The sequence below is a fragment of the Ovis aries genome, chromosome 26, assembly GCF_016772045.2.
Source record: "Ovis aries strain OAR_USU_Benz2616 breed Rambouillet chromosome 26, ARS-UI_Ramb_v3.0, whole genome shotgun sequence".
Lineage (NCBI taxonomy): Eukaryota > Metazoa > Chordata > Mammalia > Artiodactyla > Bovidae > Ovis > Ovis aries.
The window spans coordinates 33,629,724-33,657,104 of NC_056079.1; the positions used below are offsets into that span (position 1 = coordinate 33,629,724).

Sequence of the window (27,381 nt, forward strand, 5' to 3'; positions counted from 1 at the left end):
TTTTGTATAGAGTTTCACAGTATATATATCTTGTACTTTGAACCTTTATATATCGGAAATTGTCTTTTATTTATTTATTATTATTATTTTGTTTTTATTATTATTATTTTTTTTACTTATTTTACAATATTGTATAAGCAGCACATATTTGAAAATTTTTTTCCAGATCCAAAGGTTTTTGTCTTTTGATTGGTTGCGGACCTGAGCTATAACATCACTATGCACCATTGCAACTTAAAATAAAACAGTGGTCTTTAATCACAGTATTGCATGTCTTATATTGTAAAATTTCCTTGTCTCATGCCTACTCATTAACAGAGTTAATGCATACTAACAAAATTAATATGAGGTAACTTTAAAAATAAGAAATATGCAACATGCAAACTCATAAACATGTATTCCTTACAAATAAGTTATTTATGGTATTATATAATTTATATATGAAAACTCTCTCTTCTTGACAGATGAAAGCCATAATGTGCAATTTTGAATCCCAGATAATCAGTGCATGTTTGTTTTCTTTTCCATTTTTCCTGTTCATCAAAGATAATTACTCTGGAAGAATAAATGAAGGGGAAAACATCATCTGTATGATCAATCAAGTTAAAAATGATGATTAATTCAGCAAATGGTATGAGGTACTTATTTTGAAGTAGAGTTCTATCATGTTATTCACTTGTAACCAGCATTTGAATACACAAATGCTAAAGAATTAAGCATTATTAGAAAAAAAAATAGCACTGCAAGAAACGTTTTAAATGACAAGTTTATCATGTCTATGATATAGCTTACAATATTGAAAAATATCCTTCAATTTGACTTTTCTTATATGCAGCTATATTACTATCTTCATTTAATATACACTTATACTATTTCTATCTACATAATACTTTAAATTTTCTGTTTCTGTTCCTCCCTCTCATTCTAAAATTAGTTGATACTTACTGTGATGTCATAGACTCTTTGTTTTTCAGGCTACTCTTTGGGCTCACTCTCACTTTCCAGTTGCCTATATATTTAAAAATAAAAATGATCATTTAAAACTGCATTTTCTTCAAAAATAGTTCTACAACACTCTATAGTATCTAGCAGTATTGAAACAGTTTTGAATCCCTAGCTGAGATTTGGGAGCAGCCACTACTTAAGAATGTCTCACCCCTGAGAGTATTTCTCAATGATAAGCAAGGCTAATATGAGAAAAAGAACAGTAGTAAAAGTTTGCCTGGAAATGAACTCAGATCATATTTATATATATAAAACATTATTAGCTAAATAGCTTTACATTTGTTTACCATTCACATTCTGCTCATTTTCCCACAATAAACTCTTCCAATATAAGAAAATTCCTTTAATATGTTTAAGTATTACGAGAATTATGAGACTATTTTATGTGCCACATATTATTTCAGCAGTTTTACATAAACTTTTCAAAATATTTCTATGAAATGTATTCTCTTTTAATTTATATTATCAATTTTAAGTATGTTAATAAAGTTCTTTAAATGTTCTAATAAAATTCATTTCATCTTGAGTAAAATGAAAAGCATAGATATAAAACTCAAAGGCAGAAATTATTTCATAGCAATTTCCATGAAAAGAAGTAAACCAATTTTAATATTTGTTTTACTCTTGAAGAATATTTTCAGATATTTATTAGGTAGGTTATTAAATAAAAAATTTTTTTTCTGTAGAGTAGCCATGGTTATAACCTAGATTTTTCAGTTTTACTATTATATATTTTACTTTAATATATTTTTATTTATATTTTAACCTTTTCCACCTCTGGCTGCCTCTATTGAAGTTCCCTAAAGCCTAACTGTTCTCCTAAATTTCCATGCTATCTTTTAATAAAATGCGTTTGCAAAACTCTTTGAAATATATAAATATTAAAAAGTAAATAATGATATCTAATATGTACTTAATAATTAAGATAAAATAGTAAAAGAAGATAATCATTAACCAGAAATCATTGCTACTTAAATTTACTCTTAACAGAGTCCAAGTTGTTTTAAGATTAAAAAACATTATTATTATTCATTATATTGATCATTAATATATTGCATATTAAATTTACATGGAAAGATAAATATATAATCTGAATTACTACTGGTTGTATCACCATAATGTTATATATTGATAAGTTACTATGTAGGCCAACTAACTGTAAAAGTAACGGATCTTAAATATGAAATTAATATACTCATCGCTTGTATAATCCTCAGTTCTCCATTTTTTCCTTTGGAAATACACTTTTACCAGTGTGGCAATTAGTACACAGAGAATAATGAAAAAAGGAATGAATAAGAAAAATGGCCATCTCGTAGGTTTAGAACGGTAAACATTCTCAATGTAGCGACTATCTAGGAGAGAAAACACCAGTGATTTGAAAGTAACTACCAGGAATATAGCAAAACCATTTCTGCATTTTATTATAACTATTGGAATAAGAATTTAAAGCATTTAATAATTTTACAATTAAAATTTTTATATGAAATGGATAAGTTGACATCATAAGTGCGTAAATTTAGACTCCTCTATAATAACACTTACATAACAGTCCTCTATTCCTTGCTTATTTATTAAGAACCTCCTATTCCATGTGGTTCTCTTTACAGATCAGTCTCATAATATAGATGAAAAGAATTATAGTGATTCAATTAAGAATTGAATTTTCCCTCAGTGCTCTATTTTTGGAAGAAATATTGCAAATTCTTTCATTGCATTGATATGCATTTTCATGCTTTATCTAAGAAACTGCTTATCTCAAGGTCATGTAGACATTTCCCATGTTTCTTTCAAGAACAGTGTTAGCTTCTACGTTTAGATTTATCATCAATCCCCTATGAATTGTGGAGCAAGTTATAATTCTGAGATTCATTTGGTCTTATGTAGACATTCAGTTGTTAACATACAATGTTTTGAACTGACTTTCCTTCCCTTTTGAACTATTTTTGTCCTTTAGTATATAGTAACTGTATACTAAATCTATATTAAGTTCAGTTCAGCTGCTTAGTCATGTCTGACTCTTTGCAACCCCATGGACTGCAGCACGCCAGGCTTCCCTGTCCATCACCAACTCCCAGAGCTCACTCAAACTCATGTCCATCAAGTTGGTGATGCCATCCAACCATCTCATCCTCTGTCATCCCCTTCTCCTCCTGCCTTCAATCTTTCCCAGCATCAGGGTCTTTTCCAATGAGTCGGTTCTTTGCATCAGGTGGACAAAGTATTGGAGCTTCAGCTTCAGCATCAGTCCTTCCAATGAAGATTCGGGACTGATTTTCTTTAGGATTGACTGGTTTGATCTCCTTGCTGTCCAAGGGACTCTCAAGAGTCTTCTCCAACACCGCAGTTCAAAGGCATCAATTCTAAGGCAATCAGCTTTCTTTATAGTCCAACTCTCACATCCATACATGACTACTAGAAACTCTAGTAAAGGCTCTTTTTTTAAAAAATATAAATTTATATATTTTAATTGGAGGCTAATTACTTTACAATATTGTATTGGTTTTGCCACACATCGACATGAATCCACCATGGGTGTACTCATGTCCCCCATCCTGAAACCCACTCCCATCTCCCTCCCTATACCGTTCCTCTGGGTCATCCCAGTGCACCAGCCCCGAGCATCCTGTATCATTCATCGAACCTGGACTGGTGATCCATTTCACATATGATAATATACATGTTTCAATGTCATTCTCCCAAATTGTCCTACCCTGGCCCTCTCCCACAGAGTCCAAAAGACTGTTCTATACATCTCTGTCTTTTTTGCTGTCTAGCTTACAGGGTTATCATTACCATCATTATAAGTTCCATATATATGCGTTAGAATACTGTATTGGTGTTTTTCTTTCTGGCTTACTTCAGAAACTCTAGTAAAGGCTCTTAAACTCCCCACATCCTTGCTTCTACCCCCCAAAATAGTCTCTCACTGGATATAGGATAATATATAAAACTATATTATCCTAAGTTTGATATAAGGCAAGTAGACTACATCATCCTTCTTTGTTCTTTTCCAGAGCTCTTTGGTTATTTTAGCACTTTTGTGTGTATTTTATAATCAAATTATTGATATCTAAAATATTGCATGCTTTTATTATTAGGTATTTTGATCTATAGATTTAATTTGGTGAGAATTGACATATTGGCAATAATAAACTTTTCCACAGATGAACATGGGATATTAATCCATTTATTTGTGTGTTTAGTATCTATCTGCATTTTTGTTTGTTTCAGTGTAAAAATATTGCACATCTTTTGTTGAGCTTATTCCTAATATTTTATATTTTGATAGTATTATAGATGGGACTGATTTTTAAGTTGATTTTCATTTTACTGCAGCTAGTATATAGCAATACTACTGACTTTTAAACATTTTCTTTGACCTTTCAAAGGATTTTTATTACTTCTAAAAGTGTTCTTGTAGAATCCTTAGGATTTTTGATATAACTAATCATATTGTCTGCAGTCTAATCTCATTCTTTCTAATCTTTATGCTCCTGATATTTTGTTCTTTACTTATTGCACTGGCTAGGACTTAGAGTACAGTACTGACATGGTGAGAGCACACTTCATTGCCTTGCTCTCAGTTTTGGAAAAAATATAATTATAAAATATAAGATATATTAGCTAAAATCTTTTTGTTGATGCTTTTTTATATTGATTTTATATTGTTTACTTCTGTTGACAGTTTTTTGCCTTTTAAAAATTCATAAATAGTTGTTGAATTTTGTCGAATGACTTTCATGCAACAAATGAGAAATGATATACTTTAAAATATTTATTAATTTTATGAATGGTACTGATTGACTTTCAAATGAGTGTTTGCATTTATGTTAATTAAGTATATTGTTCTGTAATTTTTTCTTTGTTAACTTTCTTTTCTGGATTTGTCATTAGGGATATGTTTTCCTCAACCAATGAGGTGATAGGTGTCACTTTCACCACCGTTTTTTAAAATGATATTTCTTCCTGGCAAAACCATGCCAGAATTAACCTGTGAAAACTGTATATCTTGCTGCTGTTAATTTTGTTGGTTTTTAAAATCACAAATACACAGAACATGAAATTTTGGCTTTTGATTTCTTGGTTATACTCTTTATATTATACTATGATTTAGAATTCCTTTTCCACATGAAATAGCCCTTATAACACTTTTCACAGCTGAGTAGCTTTATCAGTATACTTGAAACCCATACTCAATTAGGATTTGAAGAACATATGTATTTTGATCATTTTCAGCCTGAGTTGATGTAATTCCTTAAAATATGTGTGGATTTCTTATGTATCAAATGAAAAATACACTCCATTAAATGAGACCACATCCACAAATCTTTCTGACATATGTCTGTCTATATTAGACCCTTGTGAGGCTGCCATAAAATAACCTATTGTAGCCTTATTGTTTGTGAGTTTCATAAGGCAGTCCAATACAATACTTAAAAGTGTTTTTTGTATAGATGAAGGTGTCTAAGAAGCATTACTTTAAGGTTTTTCTGAGGTCTTAACAGAGGGGTTTAACATATGCTTGAAAATCTTTATCTGAGATCCAATTTTATTACTAAATATCTTAAGTTTAGTTGTTAGCCACGTCTTACTTTTAAAAATGTTTTTCTGGAAGATTTCAGGAATAAAAATGTTCTATTTTCATGCCAAAAATTCTAACTCTTTTATGAATATAAATATACATTTTACTTGAAAATTTAACTTTTCCTTCATTATTAATTACTGTCTCCTTGCATTTTATCATAGGTAACTTCAGTTGCCCAAACTGGAAATCATTACAATCTACCTAGAAATTTTGTTGACAAGAACCATGAATTCTATTTTTCACATTATCACAGGCAGCAAAGGTGCCTCACAATTCACCATTTCATAATAAATGCTCTCATTTCTCCAAATTCTAATAATGTGTTTTAAGCTGTCCTTGAACTGCTCACCAACAGTCCTCTTGAGACAATGTCAACATATACTGATAGTCTTCAAAGGTTTCCTGTTCTGCCTTCCACAAACCATCCAATTCCAAAGCTAATGGAGCATGTTTTAGACTCTTGTTATACAAATATAAATACACCATCTAGAGAGCACTTGTGCAAGAAAGTACCCCCAAATTTAGGAACTTAAACAATCATTTCTTTTGAATTTTGTGTGGCATGAGTTTGTGCAGGGTTTAGTTGCATGGTTGTATTTTTGTGTCTCAAAGTCAAATTTCAAATACAGCCAATCATCTTCAACAGAATGAGTATTCCAATAATGAGAGTTCCAAGAATTAGTATTCTGAAAAGCCCAATCAGAAGGCCAACTTGGATGCTAAGAAAGAATACTCTCCTCTTCTCATGGGGGAAAAGGCATGTGTGTGTATGGATAGAAGCAGTTAATTACAGTGAATCTGAAGATAAGCTAATTGTTCCCACTAAAATAGAAATAGCTTGATAATACATGTTATAATTTTTTAACATATTCCCTAATAAATAGTCTTAAATACTATACTTCAAATGTTGGAATAAATGTGGAAATGTTAAGAACTAAGTCTGGCTCAAAATCTGGAGAAACCGGCTTTGCTTTTCTGCAAATATAAATTTTTGTATAAAAGTCCTAAGCAATACTGGATATACTGGTGTGCTCTAAAATCCACCTCTACTTTCAACAAAAGATTGTAGGAAATTACATTTCCTATGCTCCTGACCCTTCTGTCTTGTGGTTAGATTTAGCTGATGGGATTCACGGATTCACTGGATAAAATTTGGAGAGCAGGCAGACTGAAGTTCTCATGGTATTGATCCCTTTCCATCTCCAGCATCTGCAGTTGTGTCTCTGTACCTCTACCTGTCTTCTGGATCTTGGTATCCGTAACCATAGTCATATGTCATGAAAGATGGCTTAGATTCCGGTTCTAGTAATACCATCTCCATTTATTGTCCTTTCAGCCCTACGAAATGGTAATGGATTCCTGCATTGCTAATCTCTGCATTGCCTCACTGTTCTCTGATTAGCTTTCATATCTGCTCTTACGTGTTACCCTACCTCATGTTTTGTACTTAATTCCTTCTGTATGAAAGACTAAAGTGATTTCTCTTTTCTTGCCTGGGTCCCTACTGGCATATCTTATTTATAACATATATTTTGTGTAACACGTTAGCCTCTGGAAGTAAAATAGCCATCTGTGGTTTATTATTTGATGTCCAAGCATAGTCTAAATATAAATTAGTAGACAAAATATTTACCTTGTCAAATTTAACACATTAAAATATTGTCTGAATTACAATTTCAATTTGTTATCAATACTTACCGGGTCCACTAAGAGTAGCAGCTCCACCAGTTGAAGAGGGTGGAAAGTTGCCACTGTCAATGCTCCCACCTTCCCAACTTGGAAGTGGATGTTGGCAATTTGGAGGTAAATATGAAGGGTTACAGTGACAGTTCTTTTTATTATTACACACCTGAAACAGGAGAAATATCACCTTATAAAGTAAGTAGCTACAATTATTTGTGTTCATTAAAATTTTGAAAAAATACACAGGTCAGATAAGGCTGATTTTCTTACCTCGTTTATGAATGTGTGTGTGTGTGTGTGTGTGTGTGTGTGTGTGTGTATGTATATGTGTGTTTATCTATGTGTTTGCTTTCCGAAGATCACTCTCAATGATGTATACTCTGTGTCTCATAGTACTGATACTTACACCTTGATTGTTGCATTTTTCTGGAGTACAGTCATAATTCAAGTATGAAGAATCTACACATTGCTTATTGCGGCAAACCTAAAAAAGGAATGTCCCAAAGTAAGTTAATTGAACCACCATTTGTACTTGGCATCTAACTAAAAGGATTCCGTATTGTACAGACATAAGAGGTATCCATTTCATAATAAATATTAACATACTACTACTAAGTGGTTAATTCATAGTGCTACTGAGTTTCTAGCACTAGATGAGACTGATTATCTGAAAGTAAAACAAGAAATAAAAGCATCTTCTATGCTTATACTAGGATAGGAAGTACAGACATGAAATGAAAGCAAAGGTAATATGTCATAAAATACTATAATAAAGTAGTTTTATGAAATAATAAAAAACAAAGAATATATGAAGATAGCAAAACATTTTTACTGAGCCTTGATGTTGAACAGGACTCAATCGAGCATAGAAATGAAAGGCAAAGTACTTGTAGAAAAAGAATAAATCTTCAAAATGATTATATCATATCTACTATGTAACTTTTAAAAAATATTAAGGGCAGTGCAACTGTTACACAAAGAACATCCATTCAAACATTAACTAAATATTTGAGTCTTGCAATGCCCTTCGCCCTGACAACACAGCAGTGAATAGCAATAACAAAAAAACCTTATATTGCTCATATTGCTGTAAAAGGTAAAGAAACACACACACACACAATCTACATGTGATGTGACAGAAGTTATTATGGGGGATATGTTTGTGTCTTGTAATCGTGATCAGAAAGTTGGTCTACAACTTGTAAACAATCAGTCATATTTAGAGATTTAATTGGAAGATGGAAGGATGATAAAAAGGAAATTTTGAAAAAGAGAATGCAAAAGTGAGAGAAAATATAGAGAGACAAACTAGAGCAACATTGCAGTAGTCTAGAAAAATGACAACCTAGAGTGAAACTGAGAGCATAGTGGTGTTGACCAAAAACAGCGGTTGTATTTGAGATAGAGTTAATTCACCAAGTTTAGTGATAAATTGTATATAAAGAATGAAAAGAGAGATAGGCAATGACACTGGGGTTTCTGGCATGTCTAACTTTCTTGGTTGTGGTACAACTGATGAGATAAGAAAGCTAACATAAAGCCCCAAATTATAGAAATATTATTTTTTGAGACTTCATTTTACTTGTACTGTCAAATAATACTGTGTACTTGAGATAAAATGAAAATCATTTTTGCACAGAAAATGTGAGATAATGTGATTTCACAAAAGTAACCCAAACCTGAAGCCAGCGATTCCCGCTGTGGTCATCAGTGGCAAAGGACGTAGGATTTAAGCGATTATATGCACCATACACCAGTGACAGAATTAAAAGCAGATTTTTACCAAATCCTGAAAAATTAATCTGGAGTGTGACATCAGCAAAATGGTGCACTGGGCACCCCAAGTGTTGTTCTCCCTTAGAGATGTTAGAGGAAGAAGATGAAGAAGGAGGAGGAGGAGGAAGAGGAGGAAGGGGAAGAGGGGGAGGGGAAGAAGAACTGCTAAAGCAACCCATAGGAGCTCTGGAAGTAGTCAGAGGACCACAACAGCTAAGCAAACGACCAAACAAATAGCCACACCAAAACATTAGAAAACTTTGTAGCATTTTGTTCACGCTGTCCCACTACCTCTGGTATATGGCACAGTCTAGGTGCGGAGAAGGCAGCCGCAGAGTTTCCAGAGGATATCTTATTTTTCATATTCTCATCTGTCTGGGAACTGCTTAAAGACTGAAATTTCTGTTCCACTTGACTCAAATCTCAGCTAGACACTGCTCAAGAAAACTAAGACTTGCAGACATGGGGGGCAGAGAATGAATGGAGACATACTGTCGACAGTATAAGGCTCCAAGGCAACCATGGTGAGACTGTTTGGAAAAATAAAGCTTCTAAAATGTCCATGTATACGGGCAATGAGAAAAGCCACAAAGACACGCATATTCACAGGAAAGATGCATATTCACAAAACCCTCAGAGAAAACAAGTTTTCTCCTCAGGCTACTCTCAAGGCTCAGAGCAGCCAAGAAATTACAAAAGGACTACCTGAGCACAGAGCCGACTGTAAACTTGGGGAGAAGTGGCTGTGTTTTCTGAAGTCCAATTTTTAACAACGACAACAAAAAAATCACATCCTATCAAAAGAGGAGAAAAACTACGAAAGACTATACAGTGGAGATAAGACAGTCTTACCCACAAGTGGTACTGGGAAAACTAGCTAGCAACACAAAAAGCAATACGATTGAAACATTCCCTCATAGTATTTATAAAAATAAACTCAAAATGGCTTAAAGGCCAAAATGTAAGGCCAGTAACCATAAAACTATTAGAAGAGAACATAGGCAGGATACTCTGACATCAATTGTAGCAATGTTTTCTTGGATAAATCTCCTAAGACAAAAGAAAAAAAAATAAATGAGACCTAATTAAACTTAAAAGCTTTTGCATAGCAAAGGAAATTTTCAACAAAGCAAAAGACACCTATGGAATGAGAGAAAATACTTGCTAATGATGTGACCAACAGGATGTTAATATCCAAAACACTGTTGTTGTTTAGTAGCTAGGTCATGTCTGGTTCTTTTGTGATCCCATGGACTGTAGCTTGCCATGCTCCTCTGTCCATGGGATTTTTCAGGCAAGAATACTGGAGTGGGTTGCCATCTCCTTCTCCAAGGGATCTTCGTAGCCCAGGAATCAAACCCATGTCTCCTGCATTGGCAGAGTTTTTACCACTGAACCACCAGGGAAGACCATCCAAAATATATAAATTGCTTATTCAACTCAATATCAAAACAAAAATAAAAACAAAACCAGAAGGCCAAATACACATATTTCCACATGAAATATAAACTTGGCCCACAAGCCTATGAAAAGATGTTCAACATTTCTCATTATTAGAGAGATACAAATCAAAACTACAATGAGGTATCACCTCACACCTGTTTGAATGAGTTTCATCAAAATCTCTACAAATAACAAATGTTGGGGGAAGATGTGAAGAAAAAGAAACCCTTGTTTACTTTTGCTGGCAATATAAATTGGTATGGCTACTATGGGAAACACTATGGAATTTCCTTAAAAAAGTAAAACTAGAACTACCATACAACCCAGCTATCTTACTCCTGGGTATACAACTGGAAAAAAGAAAGACATTAATTCAACAAAATACAATCTTGTAAAATTAAAAAGAAAATCTGAAAAAATATATATATTCCTCAATGTTCACAGCAGCACTATTTATAATATCCAAGACTCAGAAGCAATTTAAGTGCCTATCAACAGACTACTGGATTATAAATGCGATTTTAAAAATATAAAATCTATATAAATATATTTATAAATAATTGAATATTTATAAATAATATGTAATATTTAGAAATATGAATGGGGAATATTACTCAGGCATAAAAATAAGGAAATACTGTCGTTCTCAGTCATGTGGATGAGCTTAGTGAAATGAGTCAGATGGAGGAAGTCAAATACTATATGATATCACTTATATGTGGAAACTTAAAAAGGATACAAATGAATGTATATGCAAAATTGAAACAGAACTCTCCAAAGGAGAGATCCAAGTGGGGAGGGGTAAATTAGGAGTATAAATTGTATAGTATAGTACAAATTGTATAGTATACAAATACTGACAAATGGTATAGTATATAAGGTGTTATTTATAATGTAGATAGGTGACAAAGATATACTGCATAGCACAGGGACTTATTATTTTGTAATAACCTATAACGGAATATAATCTGCAAAATACTGAATCACTATGATGTACACTGGGAACTAACACAATATTGTAAATCAATTATTTCAATTTAAAAGAATTAATGGAAAGTTCATTATAGAAAATGGAGAGTAATTGTATTTCAGATTTTCATCCCTTTGATTGATCTTTCCTTTACTCTGTGAATCCTTTATCATTTTAATCACTAAAATGAGCATATGTTTCTTTAATTTTTTTTACTTTAATCATTATTTTTAAGTAATTATGTAAAAATATAATTCATGACATTAAAAATACATGAAATAATAAAACTGTCAATGAACAGTATGATTCTCAATTCAGTTAACATATGTGAAAGAACAGTAAATAGCAGGTTATGTTTTTTCTTTTAAAATTTCTCTCATTCAAAACTTTCTATTTTCCTATTTTTTGAAATTAAATACACATTTAACTTGAGAAAAATACCGTGTATGCATTTAAAATTTGAAATTAGTATATTACCTGGTAATAAAAGACCACACACCTTACGTTCACCACAAACAGTTCCATCTTTTACCCACATCATTTCTGAGCCTTCAGTACCGTAAGCATAATCCAGTCCAACGCAGCGCTGTCCATTTATGTTGGAATACAAAACAGAGGCATTTTCAACATAAATGATCCGTGTTTTACTATATGTACATTGTATTTTTCCACATTTCACATTCCTATAATTTAGCAACAAATAAAAATCATTAGTTGTCAATATAGAGGAATATTAGAATATCAATTCTAAAGGAAAAAGATTTAAATAATGCATGAAGAGAAAGAAAGATTGTGCTAAGTTGGGTCCGACTCTTGCAACCCTATGGACTGTAGCCCGCCAGGGTCCTCTGTCCATGGGATTCTCCAGGCAAGAATACTGGAGTGGGTTGCCATTTCGTTTTTCCAAGGGATCTTCCCGACCCAGGAATCAAACCCAGTTCTCCAGCATTGCAGGTAGATTCTTTACCAACTGAGCTACATGGAAAGCCCAAATAAAGCGTTACTGCTGCTGCTGCTGCTGCTATTAAGTCGCTTCAGTCGTGTCTGACTCGGTGCGACCCCACAGATGGCAGCCCACCAGGCTCCCCCTTCCCTGGGATTCTCCAGGCAAGAATACTGGAGTGGATTGCCATTTCCTTCTCCAATGCATGAAAGTGAAAAGTGAAAGTGGTTGCTCCGACTTCTAGCGACCCCATGGACTGCAGCCCACCAGGCTCCTCCATCCATGGAATTTTCCAGGCAAGAGTACTGGAGTGGGGTGCCATTGACTTCTCTGAAATAAAGTATTAAGGCTTGCTAAGAGATTATGCAATTAACTGTGAAACTGAAAATTATGAGGGTCTTTCCTGTGTTATTAACAATAATAACATCTTAGTAATTATGAGCTTCTTCTTACTTCGTGCTGTGCTGTGCTTAGTCATTTGGTTGTGTCTGGCTCCGTGCAACCCCTTGGACTGTGATCCACCAGGCTCCTTTGTCCATGGGAATTCTCCAGGCAAGAATACTGGAGCGGATTACCCATGCCCAATCCAGGAATCAAGCTCAGGTCTCCCGCGTTGCAGGTGGATTATTTACTGTCTGAGCCACGACAGAAGCCCATGAATCCTGGAGTAGGTAGCCTATCCCTTCTTCAGGGGATCTCCCTAACCCAGGAATCCTATCTGGGTCTCCTGCATTGCGGGTGGATTCTTCATCAGCCGAGCTACCAGGGAAGCCCCACTTCCTATTCAGTCATCACTTTTTAACAATTCTTTATTATTATTAGTTTTTGGCTGTTGTTCTTAAACATGATTCTGAGCTTATTCTATCTAAAAATTAGTAAAATTTAAAAAATTACTAATCTACTTACATTTCCTTTTCTATTTTTCAAACATAACACATATTCTCCACATCATGGGTCCCAAACTGACAAGACATTCAGGCATACACTTAAGAAGCAGTTTATGGAATAAATATTAATGTTGAATCACTAAGATACATCATGATGATACTGTCTAAACCACGGACAAAAATAACCAGAAAATCAAGTGTGTGTGTGTGTGTATGTGTGTATGTGTGTGTGCACAGTTGTGTCTGACTCTATGCCTGTCAGGCTCCTCTGTCAATGGAATTTTTCCAGGTAAGGATACTGGAGTGGGTTGCCATTTCCTTCTCCAGGGAATTTTCCTGGCCCAGGGATCAAACCAGCATCTCCTGCATCTTCTCCATTGGCATGCAGATTCTTTACTGCTGAGCCACAGGGAAGGCAACCCGAAGATGAAAAAAAAAAAAAAAGCATTAATAATCACATGAAAGAGTGGTAATTTCATAAATCAGTAGGGAAATGCAAATTAGAGAGTAAGATACTGCTTTAGAACGACACATAAACCAGGCAACAAAGTCGTGACAGTACCAAATGCTGCAGATGCAGAGAAGCTATAACTCTGATACACTTTTGTTAGAAATGTAAAATGGTATAGTAACTTTGGAGATTATGTGCGCAATTGCTTAAAATGTTTAAATTGCCATGTAAGTGAAAGTTACTCAGTCATGTCTGACTCTTTTGTGACCCCATGGACCATAGACCACAAGGCTCCTCTGCTTATGGAATTCTTCAGGCAAGAATACTCGCAGGAGTTGCCATTCCCTTCTCCAGGAGATCTTTCCAACCCAGGGATGAACCTGGGTGTTCTGCATTGCAGGCAGATTCTTTATCATCTGTGCCACCAGGTAAGCCCTGAACTTGCCACATGACTCAGCAACTCCACTTCTAAGTGTGCATCCATGGGAAATTTAAAAATATGTGTTTACATAAAGACTTGCACCTTCATCACTTGTTTTTTTTTAAAAATGTAAATTTATTTATTTTAATTGGAGGTTAATTACTTTACAATATTATATTGGTTTTGCCATACATCAACATGAATTCACCACAGGTGTACACGTGTTCCCCATCTTGAACCCCCCTCCCTCCTCTCTCCCCGTACCATCCCTCTGGGTCGTCTCAGTGCACCAGCCCCAAGCATCCAGTATCATGCATCAAACCTGGATTGGCGATTCATTTCATATATGATATTATACATGTTTCAATGCCATTCTCCCAAATCATCCCACCCTCTCCCTCTCCCACAGAGTCCAAAAGACTGTTCTATACATCTGTCTCTTTTGCTGTCTCGCATACAGGGTTATCATTACCATCTTTCTAAATTCCATATATATGCGTTAGTATACTCTATTGGTGTTTTTCTTTATGGCTTACTTCACTCTGTATAATAGGCTCCAGTTTTATCCACCTCATTAGAACTGATTGAAATTGTCACTTGTTATATCTCAAGGGAAAAAAATACATGGCTTTACAAAGAAAACAAACAAAATACTGCATAAGAATGTTCAAAGCACCATTGTTCTTAATTTTTTTATTTGAAGTATACTTGATTTGTAGTGTTCTGTTAATTACTACTTAGAGCAAAGTGATTCAGTTATATATACATATATATATAGTTTTTAATATTCTTTTCCATTATGGCTTACTATAGATATTGAAATATTGAATATAGTTCTTTGTGCTATACAGTAGGACCTTGTTGTTTATCCATTCTCTGTATAACAGAGACATCCATAGCAGCATTGTTTTTAATGACCCAAAACTATTAGAAACATTCTAAATGCCCATTAGCTGGCACATAATTTTAGGATATTATATTATCCAGTAATAAGCTACAAACAGTGTTATAGACTACAAAATGGATAAAACTGAAAAACAAGTAACATAAACCAAGTAAAAAGACCACATAGGATGTAATTTTTCTAATATAAGAACTCCAGAAAAGGTAAACCTAAGGGAAGAGAAAGTATATCACTGGTTGCTAGGAACTGGGATCACTTTTAAATGACTTTGGATTCTAGTGACTTTTGTACTTTTATAAATTTATCACAAAGTACATAAGTTATTCCGTTAAAGTAGATTGATTATGTATTAGTTAAGTATTTTAAGTATTATTAAGTCTGTTACAAACTATTTATGAGCTTCTATGTAAAGTTGTTGCTGTTGTTGGTTTACAGTCACTCAGTCATGTGTGATTCTTTCCATCCCCATGGATTGCAGCACGCCAGGCCTCTCTGTCCATCACCAACTCCCGGAGTTCACTCAGATTCACATCCATCGAGTCAGTGATGCCATCCAGCCATCTCATCCTCTGTTGTCCCTTTCTCCTCTTGACTTCAATCTTTCCTGGCATCAGTTTAGTTCAGTTCAGTCACTCTGTCGTACCCGACTGTTTGTAACCCCAAGGACTGCAGCACACCAGGCCTCCCTGTCCATCACCAACTCCCGGAGTTTAACCAAACTCATGTCCATTTAGTCATATCGAAACATCTCATCCTCTGTCGTCCCCTTCTCCTCCTGCCTTCAAACTTTCCCAATATCAGGGTCTTCTCAAATGAGTCAGCTCTTCACATAAGGTGGCCAAAATATTGGAGTTTCAGCTTCAGCATCAGTCCTTCCAATGAACACCCAGGACTGATCTCCTTTAGGATGGACTGGTTGGATCTCCTTTCAATCCAAGGGACTCTCAAGAGTCTTCTCCAACACCACAGTTTATTTATTTATTTATTTATTTATTTTAGTTGTTTATTTTTTTAATTTTAAAATCTTTAATTCTTACATGTGTTCCCAAACATGAACCCCCGTCCCAACTCCCTCCCCATAACATCTCTGTGGGTCATCCCCATGCACCAGCCCCAAGCATGCTGTATCCTGCATCAGACATAGACTGGCGATTCGATTCTTACATGATAGTATACATGTTAGAATGCCATTCTCCCAAATCATCCCACCCTCTCCCTCTCCCTCTCCCTCTGAGTCCAAAAGTCCGTTATACACAGCTGTGTCTTTTTTCCTGTCTTGCATACCTGGAAACACCACAGTTTAAAAAGCATCAATTCTTCAGCGCTCAGCTTTCTTCACAGTCCAACTCTCACATCCATACATGACCACTGGAAAAACCATAGCCTCGACTAGACAGACCTTTGTTGGCAAAGTAATGTCTCTGCTTTTGAATATGCTATTTAGGTTGGTCATAACTTTCCTTCTAAGGAGTAAGCGTCTTTTTAATTTCATGGCTGCAATCACCATCTGCAGTGATTTTGGAGCCCCCCAAAATAAAGCCTGTCACAGTTTCCACTGTTTCTCCATCTATTTCCCATGAAGTGATGGGCCTGGATGCCATGATCTTAGTTTTCTGAATGTTGAGCTTTAAGCCAACTTTACCATTCTCCTCTTTCATTTTCATCAAGAGGCCCTTTAGTTCTTCTTCACTTTTTCCATAAGGGTTGTGTCATCTGCATATCTGAGGTTGTTATTGATATTTCTCCCGGCAATCTTGATTCCAGCTTGTGCTTCTTCCAGCCCAGTGTTTCTCATGATGTACTCTGCATATAAGTTAAATAAGCAGGGTGACAACATACAGCCTTGACGTTTATTTGGAACCAGTCTGTTGTTCCATGTCCAATTCCAACTGTTGCTTCCTGACCTGCATATAGGTTTCTCAAGAGGCAGATCAGTTGGTCTGATATTCCCATCTCTTTCAGAATTTTCCACAGTTGATTGTGATCCACACAGTCAAAGGCTTTGGTATAGTCAATAAAGCAGAAGTAGATGTTTTTCTGGAACTCTCTTGCATTTTTGATGATCCATCAGATGTTGGCAATTTGATCTCTTGTTCCTCTGCCTTTTATAAAACCAGCTTGAACATCTGGAAGTTCATGGTTCACATATTGCTGAAGACTGGCTTGGAGAATTTCGAGCATTACTTAACTAGCGTGTGAGATGAGTGCAATTGTGCAGTAGTTTGAGCATTCTTTGGCATTGCCTTTCTTTGGGATTGGAATGAAAACTGACCGTTTCCAGTCCTGTGGCCACTGCTGAGTTTTCCAAATTTGCTGTCATTTTGAGTACAACATTTTCACAGAATCATCTTTCAAGATTTGAAATAGCTCAACTGGAATTCCATCACCTCCACTAGCTTTGTTTGCAGTGATGCTTTCTAAGGCCCATTTGACTTCATATTCCAGGATGTCTGGCTCTAGCTGAGTGATCACACCATCATGACTATCTCGCATCAGGGTCTTTCCAAATGAGTCGGCTCTTCACATCAGGTGACCAAAGTATTGGAGCTTCAGCATCAGTCCTTCCTTCAGGATTAATTGGTTTGATTTCCTTGCTGTTCAAGGGAGTCTCAAGAATCTTTTCCAACACTACAGTTCAAAAGCATCAATTTTTTAGCACTCAGCATTCTTTATGGTCCAACTCTGACATCCATACATGACTACTGGAAAAACCATAGCTTTCAGTCTGTGGACCCTCGTTGGCAAAGTGATATGGGTGGTGTTAAACTAGTTTGAGTTCAGAAGGTTAACAACTATTTTGAGGCCAGTTTCTAAGGCTACCTGCAAGAGGTACGGGATTCAAAGTATAGAGCACTGTACTGTTGAAGCCCAGCTTAAAGGATTTTGGACATTATTACCTTGTTAGCATGTGAAATGAAAGCAATTGTGTGGCAGTTTGAACATTCTTTGGCATTGCCTTTTTTTGGAATTGGAATGAAAACTGACCTTTTCCAGTCCTGTGGCCACTGTTGAGTTTTCCAAATTTGCTGGCATACTGAGTAGAGCAGTTTCACAGCATCATCTTTTAGGATTTGAAATAGCTTAGCTGGGATTCCATTACCTCCACTAGCTTTGTTCATAGTAATGCTCTCTAAGGCCCATCTGACTTCATACTCTTGGATGTCCGGCTCTAGATGAGTAACTTCACCATTGTGGTAATTGGGTCATTAAGACCTTTTTGTATAGTTCTTCTGTGTATTCTTGCCACCTCTTCTTAATATCTTCTGCTTCTGTTAGGTCCACACAATTTCTGTCCCTTATTGTGTCCATCTTTGCATGAAATGTTCCCTTGGTATCTCTAATTTTCTTGAAGAGATCTCTAGTCATTCCCATTCTATTGTTTTCCTCTATTTCTTTGCACTGTTTACTTAAGTAGGCTTTGTTTTTCCAGTCATTACAAGAAAATGCTGAGTAAACGGAAATCAATGACTTTTTTTGGACCCATCAGAGAATTGCGGTTGCAGAAAAAACCACTTACATGTATCTGGAAAGCTAAGTGCCTGCAAAAACAACAAGTATAGCACTTGTAATTTGCTTATCTGGAGCATAAGCCACTGAACTACGTAAGACACTAATAATATTTAAATACAAATTTTGACAAATTGCTGGAAACTGAGTGTGGACTACCATGAAAATGTGAAGCTCTTGAGTAATACAGTTATATTTTCATTTGCCTTTTCTCCAGAAACTCTATATGTTTCTTTTGGGGAGTATACATGAAAGCTCTCCATATACACTTGCAGGGGGAAGTGAAGAGTAATCATTATGAAATTCCCAGACCCAGCTGTCTAACAAAGGCTTAATCTCTAGGTAGAAAGACTTTCATCCCACTCTTGCCAACTCCACTTGTCTTGACTCACCTAAAAGAATAATAAATATAGTCATGATCAATAACAGAAAAGGCTTAAGAATATAGGTTGGGGATGGTAGCTGTAGAATGGGGACTAGAGAATGGGGGCATGGGATGGGGCACTCTACACCTGGAGGAGGAAAAAAAGCACTTTTGTTATCCATACCCCTGAGACACAAACTCATTAAAAGAAAAGCTTATGTAAAAACTAGAGAAGGTCCACCCGCCCCTCCCCCCCAACTGTAAAAGCATAGTAACAAGTCTCCAGCAGAAATAGAAGTAAATTACAACTGAGAGAGCTCCAAGACACATATTCCCTTTGAGGGCTGGGATGAAAGGAAGTTCCAAATTTAAGAAGAGAGAAATAAATTACTTCAGTAATGGAATCTGAAGATTCTGGTGCCTATAGCTACAACAAACATTAGATACAACCTATCCCCTAAAAATATTAACATATATTCTCACATTAAAAGCTTATTTGCTTCAGTGCCTACTACCCTATATAACATGACCAACTTTCAACACAAAAAATTACTAGTTATATTAAAAGGCAAGAAAACAAAACCAGTGTAAAGAGATAAAATAAGCATCAGAAACAAATCAAATACAAAACAGATCTTGGAATTATTAGATATGAAATTTAAGATCACTTTGGTTAATATTTTAAAGGTTTAAAAAGCAAAAGACAGCAACATGAAAGGCCAGAGAAACAATATCAACAGAGATATGAAAACTGTAAGAACAAACTATAAGACAAAAGAGAAAATAAAAGCATAAAAAACCCAACAAAAATTTAAAAATGGCTTCCAAGCTTTCATCAATAACACTCAATCTAAGCAACAGAAGAAAAACTTAAGAGAACTCAGTGATAGATTGATAGAAACTTCCTGAACTGAACCACAATAAAACAAAATAATGGAGAAAAAAATAGAAAAACCCAAGAACTGTAAGACAATTAAAGAAAGTGTAACATACTTGTAATAAGAGCAGCAGAAGGAGAAGAAACAGAATAGGAAAAAACTTGAAAAAATAATGAACAAGAGCTTCACAAAACTATTGACAGACATGAAAACACAAATACAAGAAACTTAGAAAATGCCAAGCAGGATAAATATCAAAATAAAAACCATCTATAAATATATCACATTCAAACTAAAGTAAATCAAAATCAATGAGAAACTCTTGAAGGCAACTAGATTGGGGCACACCTTACTTAGAGGAACAAAGATAAGAATTACAGCAGACTTTTCATTTAAAAATCATGCAGTTAAGATTTGGAAGGAATTTTTGACTGCTGTAAGAAAAGAAAAATCCAACAAAGAATTCTCTGTCCAGTAAAATTATCTTTCAAATAATAGAGATTTTTTTCAGGCAAAAAGTGATAGAATTCTTTGCAAGCATATCTTACTTGCAAGAAATATTTTTTAAAAAAGTCCTTTACACAGAAAAGAAATTTGTGTCAGAAACTTTGATCTACAAAAAAAAGGAACAGCATCAGAAAATGAAAAAAATTGAAAGAAAAATGTGTCTATTTTTCTTACTCTTAACTGAGCTAAAAGATAACTATCTTCTCAAAGCAATAATACGAACAATATATAGAACAGTCTTTTGGACTCTGTGGGAGAGGGAGAGGGTGGGATGATTTGGGAGAATGGCATTTAAATATGTATAATCTCATATATGAAACGAGTCGCCAGTCCAAGTTCAATGCATGATACTGGATGCTTGGGGCTGGTGCACTGAGATGACCCAGAGGGATGGTACGAGGAGGGAGGAGGGTTCAGGGTGGGGAACACATGTATACCTGTGGCAGATACATGCTGATGTATGGCAAAACCAATACAATATTATAATTAACCTCCAATTAAAATAAATAAATTTATATTAAAAATAATACAAAGAATGTATTGGATATTTACTGTATATGTATAAGCAAAGTAAGCAACAAGAAGCCTCACAAGGGACTGGATGGAGGAACTGGGAAACCATTATAGTACACCTTCACCACACATGAAGGAGTGTATAATTACAGCATTTGAATGTGAACTATTACTCTGTTATCTGAAGATAGTACATCAGTAATCACTTTTAATGGAAACGGTCTATAAACAATCAGTTAAAAGCCAGACATTGTTAGAGTGAATAATAAGAACATGGCTCATGATTTTTAACATCTGAAAACAAATTAATGTAATAAATTATATCAATAGGGAAAATGCATCAAAAACAGATTCATGAAAATAGATGTATGAAAAGCACTAAAAATACAACCACCATGTAAGATTAAAAATTCTCAGAAAAGTAGAAATATAGGGGGAATTTCCAAATGAGATAAAGGGTATTAACAAAAAAACCTACAGCTAACAATAAACTTCCTTGTAATGGCTAAATTTGTCTCATAAAATTGGTAATAAGTAAATCTTTTCTTTCTCCACTTACAGTTCAACATTTTGGTAGATATGTATACAGTCAAGCAAGAAAAACAAAATAAAGGGATCCTAATTAGAAAAGGATAATTCAGACTTCATTTGCAGATTACATGATCCTGGACATGGAAATACTAAGAAGCTCACACACAAAAGGAGAAAGAGAGAATTTATGTGGTTCACACAATATAAAAGATCAATATATGATTTGCATTTATTTTTAGTAGATACTGGCAGTGAACAATGAGAAAATAAAATTTAGAAGACCATTCTGTTCACAATATTTTCAAAAGCAAAACATTCAGCAATATACTTAAAATACATGCAACACTTGAGCACTGAAAACTAAAACCTGATTGAGAAAAAGGAAAGAACACTGAAATAAACCCAGACATTCTATATTTACCACTTTGCAATGCAATATTGACAAGACGGCAGTTCAAACCCACATACACGTACACACACACCACAAATAAATCCATGGGAAACTGATGATATATGAGGAGTAAGTAAGTAAGTAAAGTTACTCAGTCGTGTCTCTTTGTGACCCCGTGGACTGCAGTCCACCAGGCTCCTCAGTCCATGGGATTCTCCAGGCAAGAATACTGGAGTGGGTTGCAATTTCCTTCTCCAGTATGAGGAGTAATGTCTGTGAATTTACCAGTGTCAATTTCCTGGCTTGGATATTTTACTACAGATAAGATATATAAGTCATTTGAGGTTACCATTTGGGGAAAACAGCTGAAGTATACAGGGGTCCTCTGTATTCTTTCTATGTTACTTTTGAAATTTCCCAAGAATCTGCAGTTAGTTCAGAATAAAAACATACATAGGTAAAATTCAGCGATAAGAAGGCTCAGTTCAGTTCAGTTCAGTCGCTCAGTCGTGTCCGACTCTTTGCGACCCCATGAATTGCATCACGCCAGGCCTCCCTGTCCATCACCAACTCCCGGAGTTCATGCAGACTCACGTCCATCGAGTCAGTGATGCCATCCAGCTTCATCCTCTGTCGTCCCCTTCTCCTCCTGCCCCCAATCCCTCCTAGCATCAGAGTCTTTTCCAAAGAGTCAACTCTTCACATGAGGTGGCCAAAGTACTGGAGTTTCAGCTTCAGCATCATTCCTTCCAAAGAAATCCCAGGGCTGATTTCCTTCAGAATGGACTGGGTGGATCTCCTTGCAGTCCAAAGGACTCTCAAGTGTCTACTCCAACACCACAGTTCAAAAGCATCAATTCTTTGGCGCTCAGCTTTCTTCACAGTCCAACTCTCACATCCATACATGACTACTGGAAAAACCACAGCCTTGACTAGACGGACCTTTGTTGGCAAAGTAATGTCTCTGCTCTTCAATATGCTACCTAGGTTGGTCATAACTTTTCTTCCAAGGAGTAAGTGTCTTTTAATTTCATGGCTACAGTCACCATCTGCAGTGATTTTGGAGCCCCCCAAAACAAAGTTTCACACTGTTTCCGCTGTTTCCCCATCTATTTCCCATGAAGTGATGGGACCAGATGCCATGATCTTAGTTTTCTGACTGTTGAGCTTTAAGCCAACTTTATCACTCTCCTCTTTCACTTTCATCAAGAGACTTTTTAGTTCCTCTTCACTTTCTGCCATAAGGGTGGTGTCATCTGCATATCTGAGGTTCTTGATATTTCTCCCTGCAATCTTGATTCCAGCTTGTGCTTCTTCCAGCCCAGCATTTCTCATGATGTACTCTGCATATAAGTTAAATAAGCAGGGTGACAATATACAGCCTTGATGTACTCATTTTCCTATTTGGAACCAGTCTGTTGTTCCATGTCCAGTTCTAACTGTTGCTTCCTGATCCTAAACCATTCCAAATAAACTGGAAAAAATTTAAGATTCATCATAGAGAAAGACACATACAGTAACATAAAAGGCTTAGAAAATGCTCTAAATATCAGTTAGACAAATGCAAATGGAAACAAAAGCAAGTTAGAAGTAGAATGGCTAAAATAAAAATGACTGACATTACCAAGTAGTAACAAATTATGGAGGAAATAGAATTCTTAGACTCTGCTAGTTTGCATGTAAAATTGCATAGCCACTTTGGAAAGCAATTTGGTAAACTTTTTAAAATGTTAATATGAAATTACAAGAATTAGCAATTATATTCCTATGTATGTATGTATCTTTCCAATATAAGTGGAAATATATTTGCTGCAAAGACCTGATCCTGAAAAGAGCAGCTTTATTCATGATAGCCAAAATGAACAACAAAAAAATGCACCACATAATTGATCATCAAAAAATATAATATATAAATATAAGTATATATTGTATTAATTATAAATATATGTATAATTTTGTATATAATTTTAGTGATATTCATAATTACTCAGTAATAAAAACTGAAATACTATGACAAGAGCAGTTTATTTTAATCACAAAAAAATTGTCCTGGGCATATTATGGCATACAAAAAAAAAAGCATACTGTAGCATTCTATTAGTATGGAGTTTTTGAACAGAATACATTTATCTATTACCGTTAAGAAAACAACATAGGTTGTATGGGGCACAGATTGGAGGAAACATTTCTGCAAATGGAATTATTTATCAAGTTGTATATTCAATATTTATAGTCTATGTAAATTTAAAAATCAAATAAAATTAAGGAAAATGATAAAAGCTTCAACAAGAAAATCTATACACTCTGTTATTAGTATGCTGTGTTCTACTTTAACAAACTTTATATGAATAAAGAGGCAGTGTTTTAAGACTTAAGATTATTACAGTGAAAAAAGCTATATGAGAAGTTATATGGGAAGTGGTTATTAAGACAATTTTATAGGAGATGCGATGACTGGCCAGAGAATGTTGAGTGTGATGAGAATTCAGAAGGGAATGTTGAGTGTGATGAGAATTCAGAAGGACTTCTTTTATGAGGTACAAAGATGTTAAAAAGGATTCCAAGACTATGTCTTGGTGACCTTGACTAAGAGGATAGTGGCCTGGCACTGAGGCAAAAGAGTTATCCTCATGTTACAGGGTCTAGCTGTTGGCTATTGATAACCTGTGAGTCAACGGTTTCCCTAGTGTTTTAGGGTCAGTATCCCAAAGACACTTCCTTCCTTTTAAATTAAAAAAAAAAAAGGTGGTTGGAGTGGAGTGGGGGGAGGAGAAAAGTTGATAATTGGGATGTCTAAGGGCAGGGAGGTTTACAGTTTTCTTTTAGGCTTTCAAGGCTATGTCACCCTGATCTTCCTAAATAATAGGATGAGGTTTGTTATTTTTAGTCAAATATACAAAGTTTGGGCAGAAGAGAGAAGTTTGGAATTCTCATTTCAACATTACCTAGGTAGTCTAAGAAAACCTCACAAGCGGCACTTAGTTTGGAGTACTGGATCTAATGTAGCCCTTGTTCTGAGATTAGGTGCCCCAAATATCAAACCTGAGTTTGAGCAAACTGAACTTTTCTTTGGAGACTGTGTCCCTCTAAGGCTAAAAGTTTTAACAGATAGATGCTATCTTCTTATGAAGAGGCCTGTGTTAGGGAGCAGAGAAGAAAATTGTCTATATATTGTAATTAAGTAGAGCCTCCAAGGAATGGTATAGCATCTAAATCAGCTTTTATGGCTTGGGAGTAGGGGGGACTTTTGTTAAAACTGTGGGGCATATACTGTTCAGGTGTATTGCCTTCCTTCCCAAGTAAAGGCCAAAATATATTGCCTGGGCTTATCCACAGAGATGCTAAGGAAGACACTATGCATCTCAAATATAGTGAATATTTTACTTTAGGTAGGGATGGAAGCTAATAAAGTATGGGGAATGGAGAAAAAAGGATGACAAGGAATAATAATGTTATTTTTGCCTCAGAAAAAAGAAAAACAATATTGGAAATCTAATAACTGATGACCCAATAAAAAGAGAAAACTTCAGTTTGAATACTGAATTCAGTACTGCCAGAGGCTCTGAAATTTCCATTACTGACTACCAGACATGCATTGAATCATTGGTCCACTTTATGAACTGATGGAAACATTAATGCAAAGAGTGCCTACTTTGCCCCATGTGTCTGAAACACAATTCAGGAAAATCCGTCTGCATTTCTCCTGGAAACTTTAAACTGCCTAATGTACCACTTGTAGATCAGCAAATAGATTTTATTCAGCTTTCTCTATCTTATGGACATAAACATGTCTTGGTAATGGATTGTATTTTTTCTCATTGGATTGAATCCTTCCCTTGTAGACAGGTTACTGCTTCTCTGTGGCTGTGTGTGTGTGTGTACTCAGTTGCTTGACTCTTTGCAACTCCATGGAATGTCGCCCACTAGTCTCCTCTGTCCATGGGATTTTCCAGGCAATGGATATGAGTTTGAGCAAACTCAGGGAGATAGTAAAGTGCAGGGAAACCTGGAATGCTGCAATTCATGGGGTCCCAGAGAGTTAGACATGACATGGTGACTGAATAACAAAGTAGGAACATATATATTGTAAATTACCTTAAATGTAAATGGATTAAATGCACCAACCAAAACGCATAGACTGGCTGAGTGGATACAAAGATAAGACATATATGTAAGCTGTCTACAAGAGACCTGCATCAGAACTAAGGACACACACACACACAGAGTGACAGGATGGAACAAAGGTATTCCATACAAATGGAAAATAAAAGAAATCTGGTGTAACAATATGCACATCACATGATAGACTTTAAGACAAAGACTTAAGAGACAAAGAAGGACACTACATAATGTTCAAGGGATCAATCCAAAAAGAAGATACAATAATTGAAAGTATATATGCACCCAATATAGGAGCACCTCAACATGTAAAGCAAATACTAACAACCTTAAAGGGAGAAATAGACAGTAACACAATAAGAGTGAGGGACTTTAACAACTCACTTTCATCAATGAACATATCATTCAGACAGAAAACTAATATAGAAACAAGAGCCTTATGGACTCAGAGAATGAACTTATGGTTGCTAGGCTTGGGAGGATGGAGGAAAGGGATAGTTAAGATGTTTGTGATGGACATGTACACACTGTTATATTTTAAATGGATGACCAACAAGATTCTACTGTATATAGCACAGAGAAATCTGCTTAATGCTATTGAAAGCTTGAATGGGAGGAGAGTTAGGGGAAGACTTAATATATGTATATGAATGGCTGCATCCTTTTTCTGTCCACCTGAAATTATTACAAGATTGTTAATAATAAATTATATGCCAATATAATAAAATAAAAAGATTTTTTAAAAAAGAAAACATAGTCAGTATGTCCTTTGACATTCACCTTAATAATTTGTATATTTTTTGATCTCCTTAGGCAAAGGCAACAGAAACAGAGAAACAAATGGGACCCAACTGAACTAAAAGGAATTTACATAGTAAAGGAAACCATGGTCAAAACACAAAAGCAATGTGGAAGAAGATATCTGTAAAGGGGTTAATATCCAAAATATATAAAGAACTTATACAACTCAATAGAAAACCCCACCAATTCAATTAAAATATGGGCATAGGACCTGAATAAGGCTCCCCTGGTGGCTCAGTTGTAAGGAATGCACCCGCAATGCAAGAGACATGGGTTCTATCCCTGGGTCGGGAAGATCCCCTGGAGAAGGAAATGGCACCCACTTCAGTATTCTTGCCTGGGAAATCCAATAAACAGAGGAGCCTGGCAGGTTACAGTCTATAAGAGTAACTTACAGAGTAACTCTATAAGAGTTGGACATGACTTGGCAACTAAACAACAGCAACAACAACAAGGACCTGAATAGACATTTTCCCAAAGGCATACAGAGAGCCAAAAGGTACATGAAAAGGCACTAAACATTACTAATCATCAGGGAAATGCAAATCAAAACCACAGTGAGGTATTATCTCACATCTGTCAGAATGGCTATTTTCAAAGAGACCAAAGAGGGTAAAACAACGACAATAAAAACATGGGTTGGTCAGGATGCAGAGAAAAGAAACTGTAGTAAACTCTTAGTGGGAATTTTTACAGGTA

The 27,381-nt window shown here is 35.4% G+C and overlaps 1 protein-coding gene across 1 annotated transcript in view; it reads right to left on the minus strand.

The window, feature by feature from the left end:
• Nucleotides 1-975: 975 nt before the first annotated feature.
• LOC101120051 (disintegrin and metalloproteinase domain-containing protein 2) overlaps nucleotides 976-27,381 on the minus strand; it is a 127,263-nt gene continuing 100,857 nt past the window's right edge. The window contains exons 16-22 of the mRNA XM_027962643.1: nucleotides 11,965-12,148; nucleotides 7,683-7,760; nucleotides 7,292-7,442; nucleotides 3,419-3,439; nucleotides 3,224-3,235; nucleotides 2,201-2,360; nucleotides 976-1,009 (exon numbers count right to left, since the gene is read on the minus strand). Coding sequence (XP_027818444.1) covers nucleotides 976-1,009; nucleotides 2,201-2,360; nucleotides 3,224-3,235; nucleotides 3,419-3,439; nucleotides 7,292-7,442; nucleotides 7,683-7,760; nucleotides 11,965-12,148 — 640 coding nt within the window. The remainder of the gene's footprint in view (nucleotides 1,010-2,200; nucleotides 2,361-3,223; nucleotides 3,236-3,418; nucleotides 3,440-7,291; nucleotides 7,443-7,682; nucleotides 7,761-11,964; nucleotides 12,149-27,381) is intronic.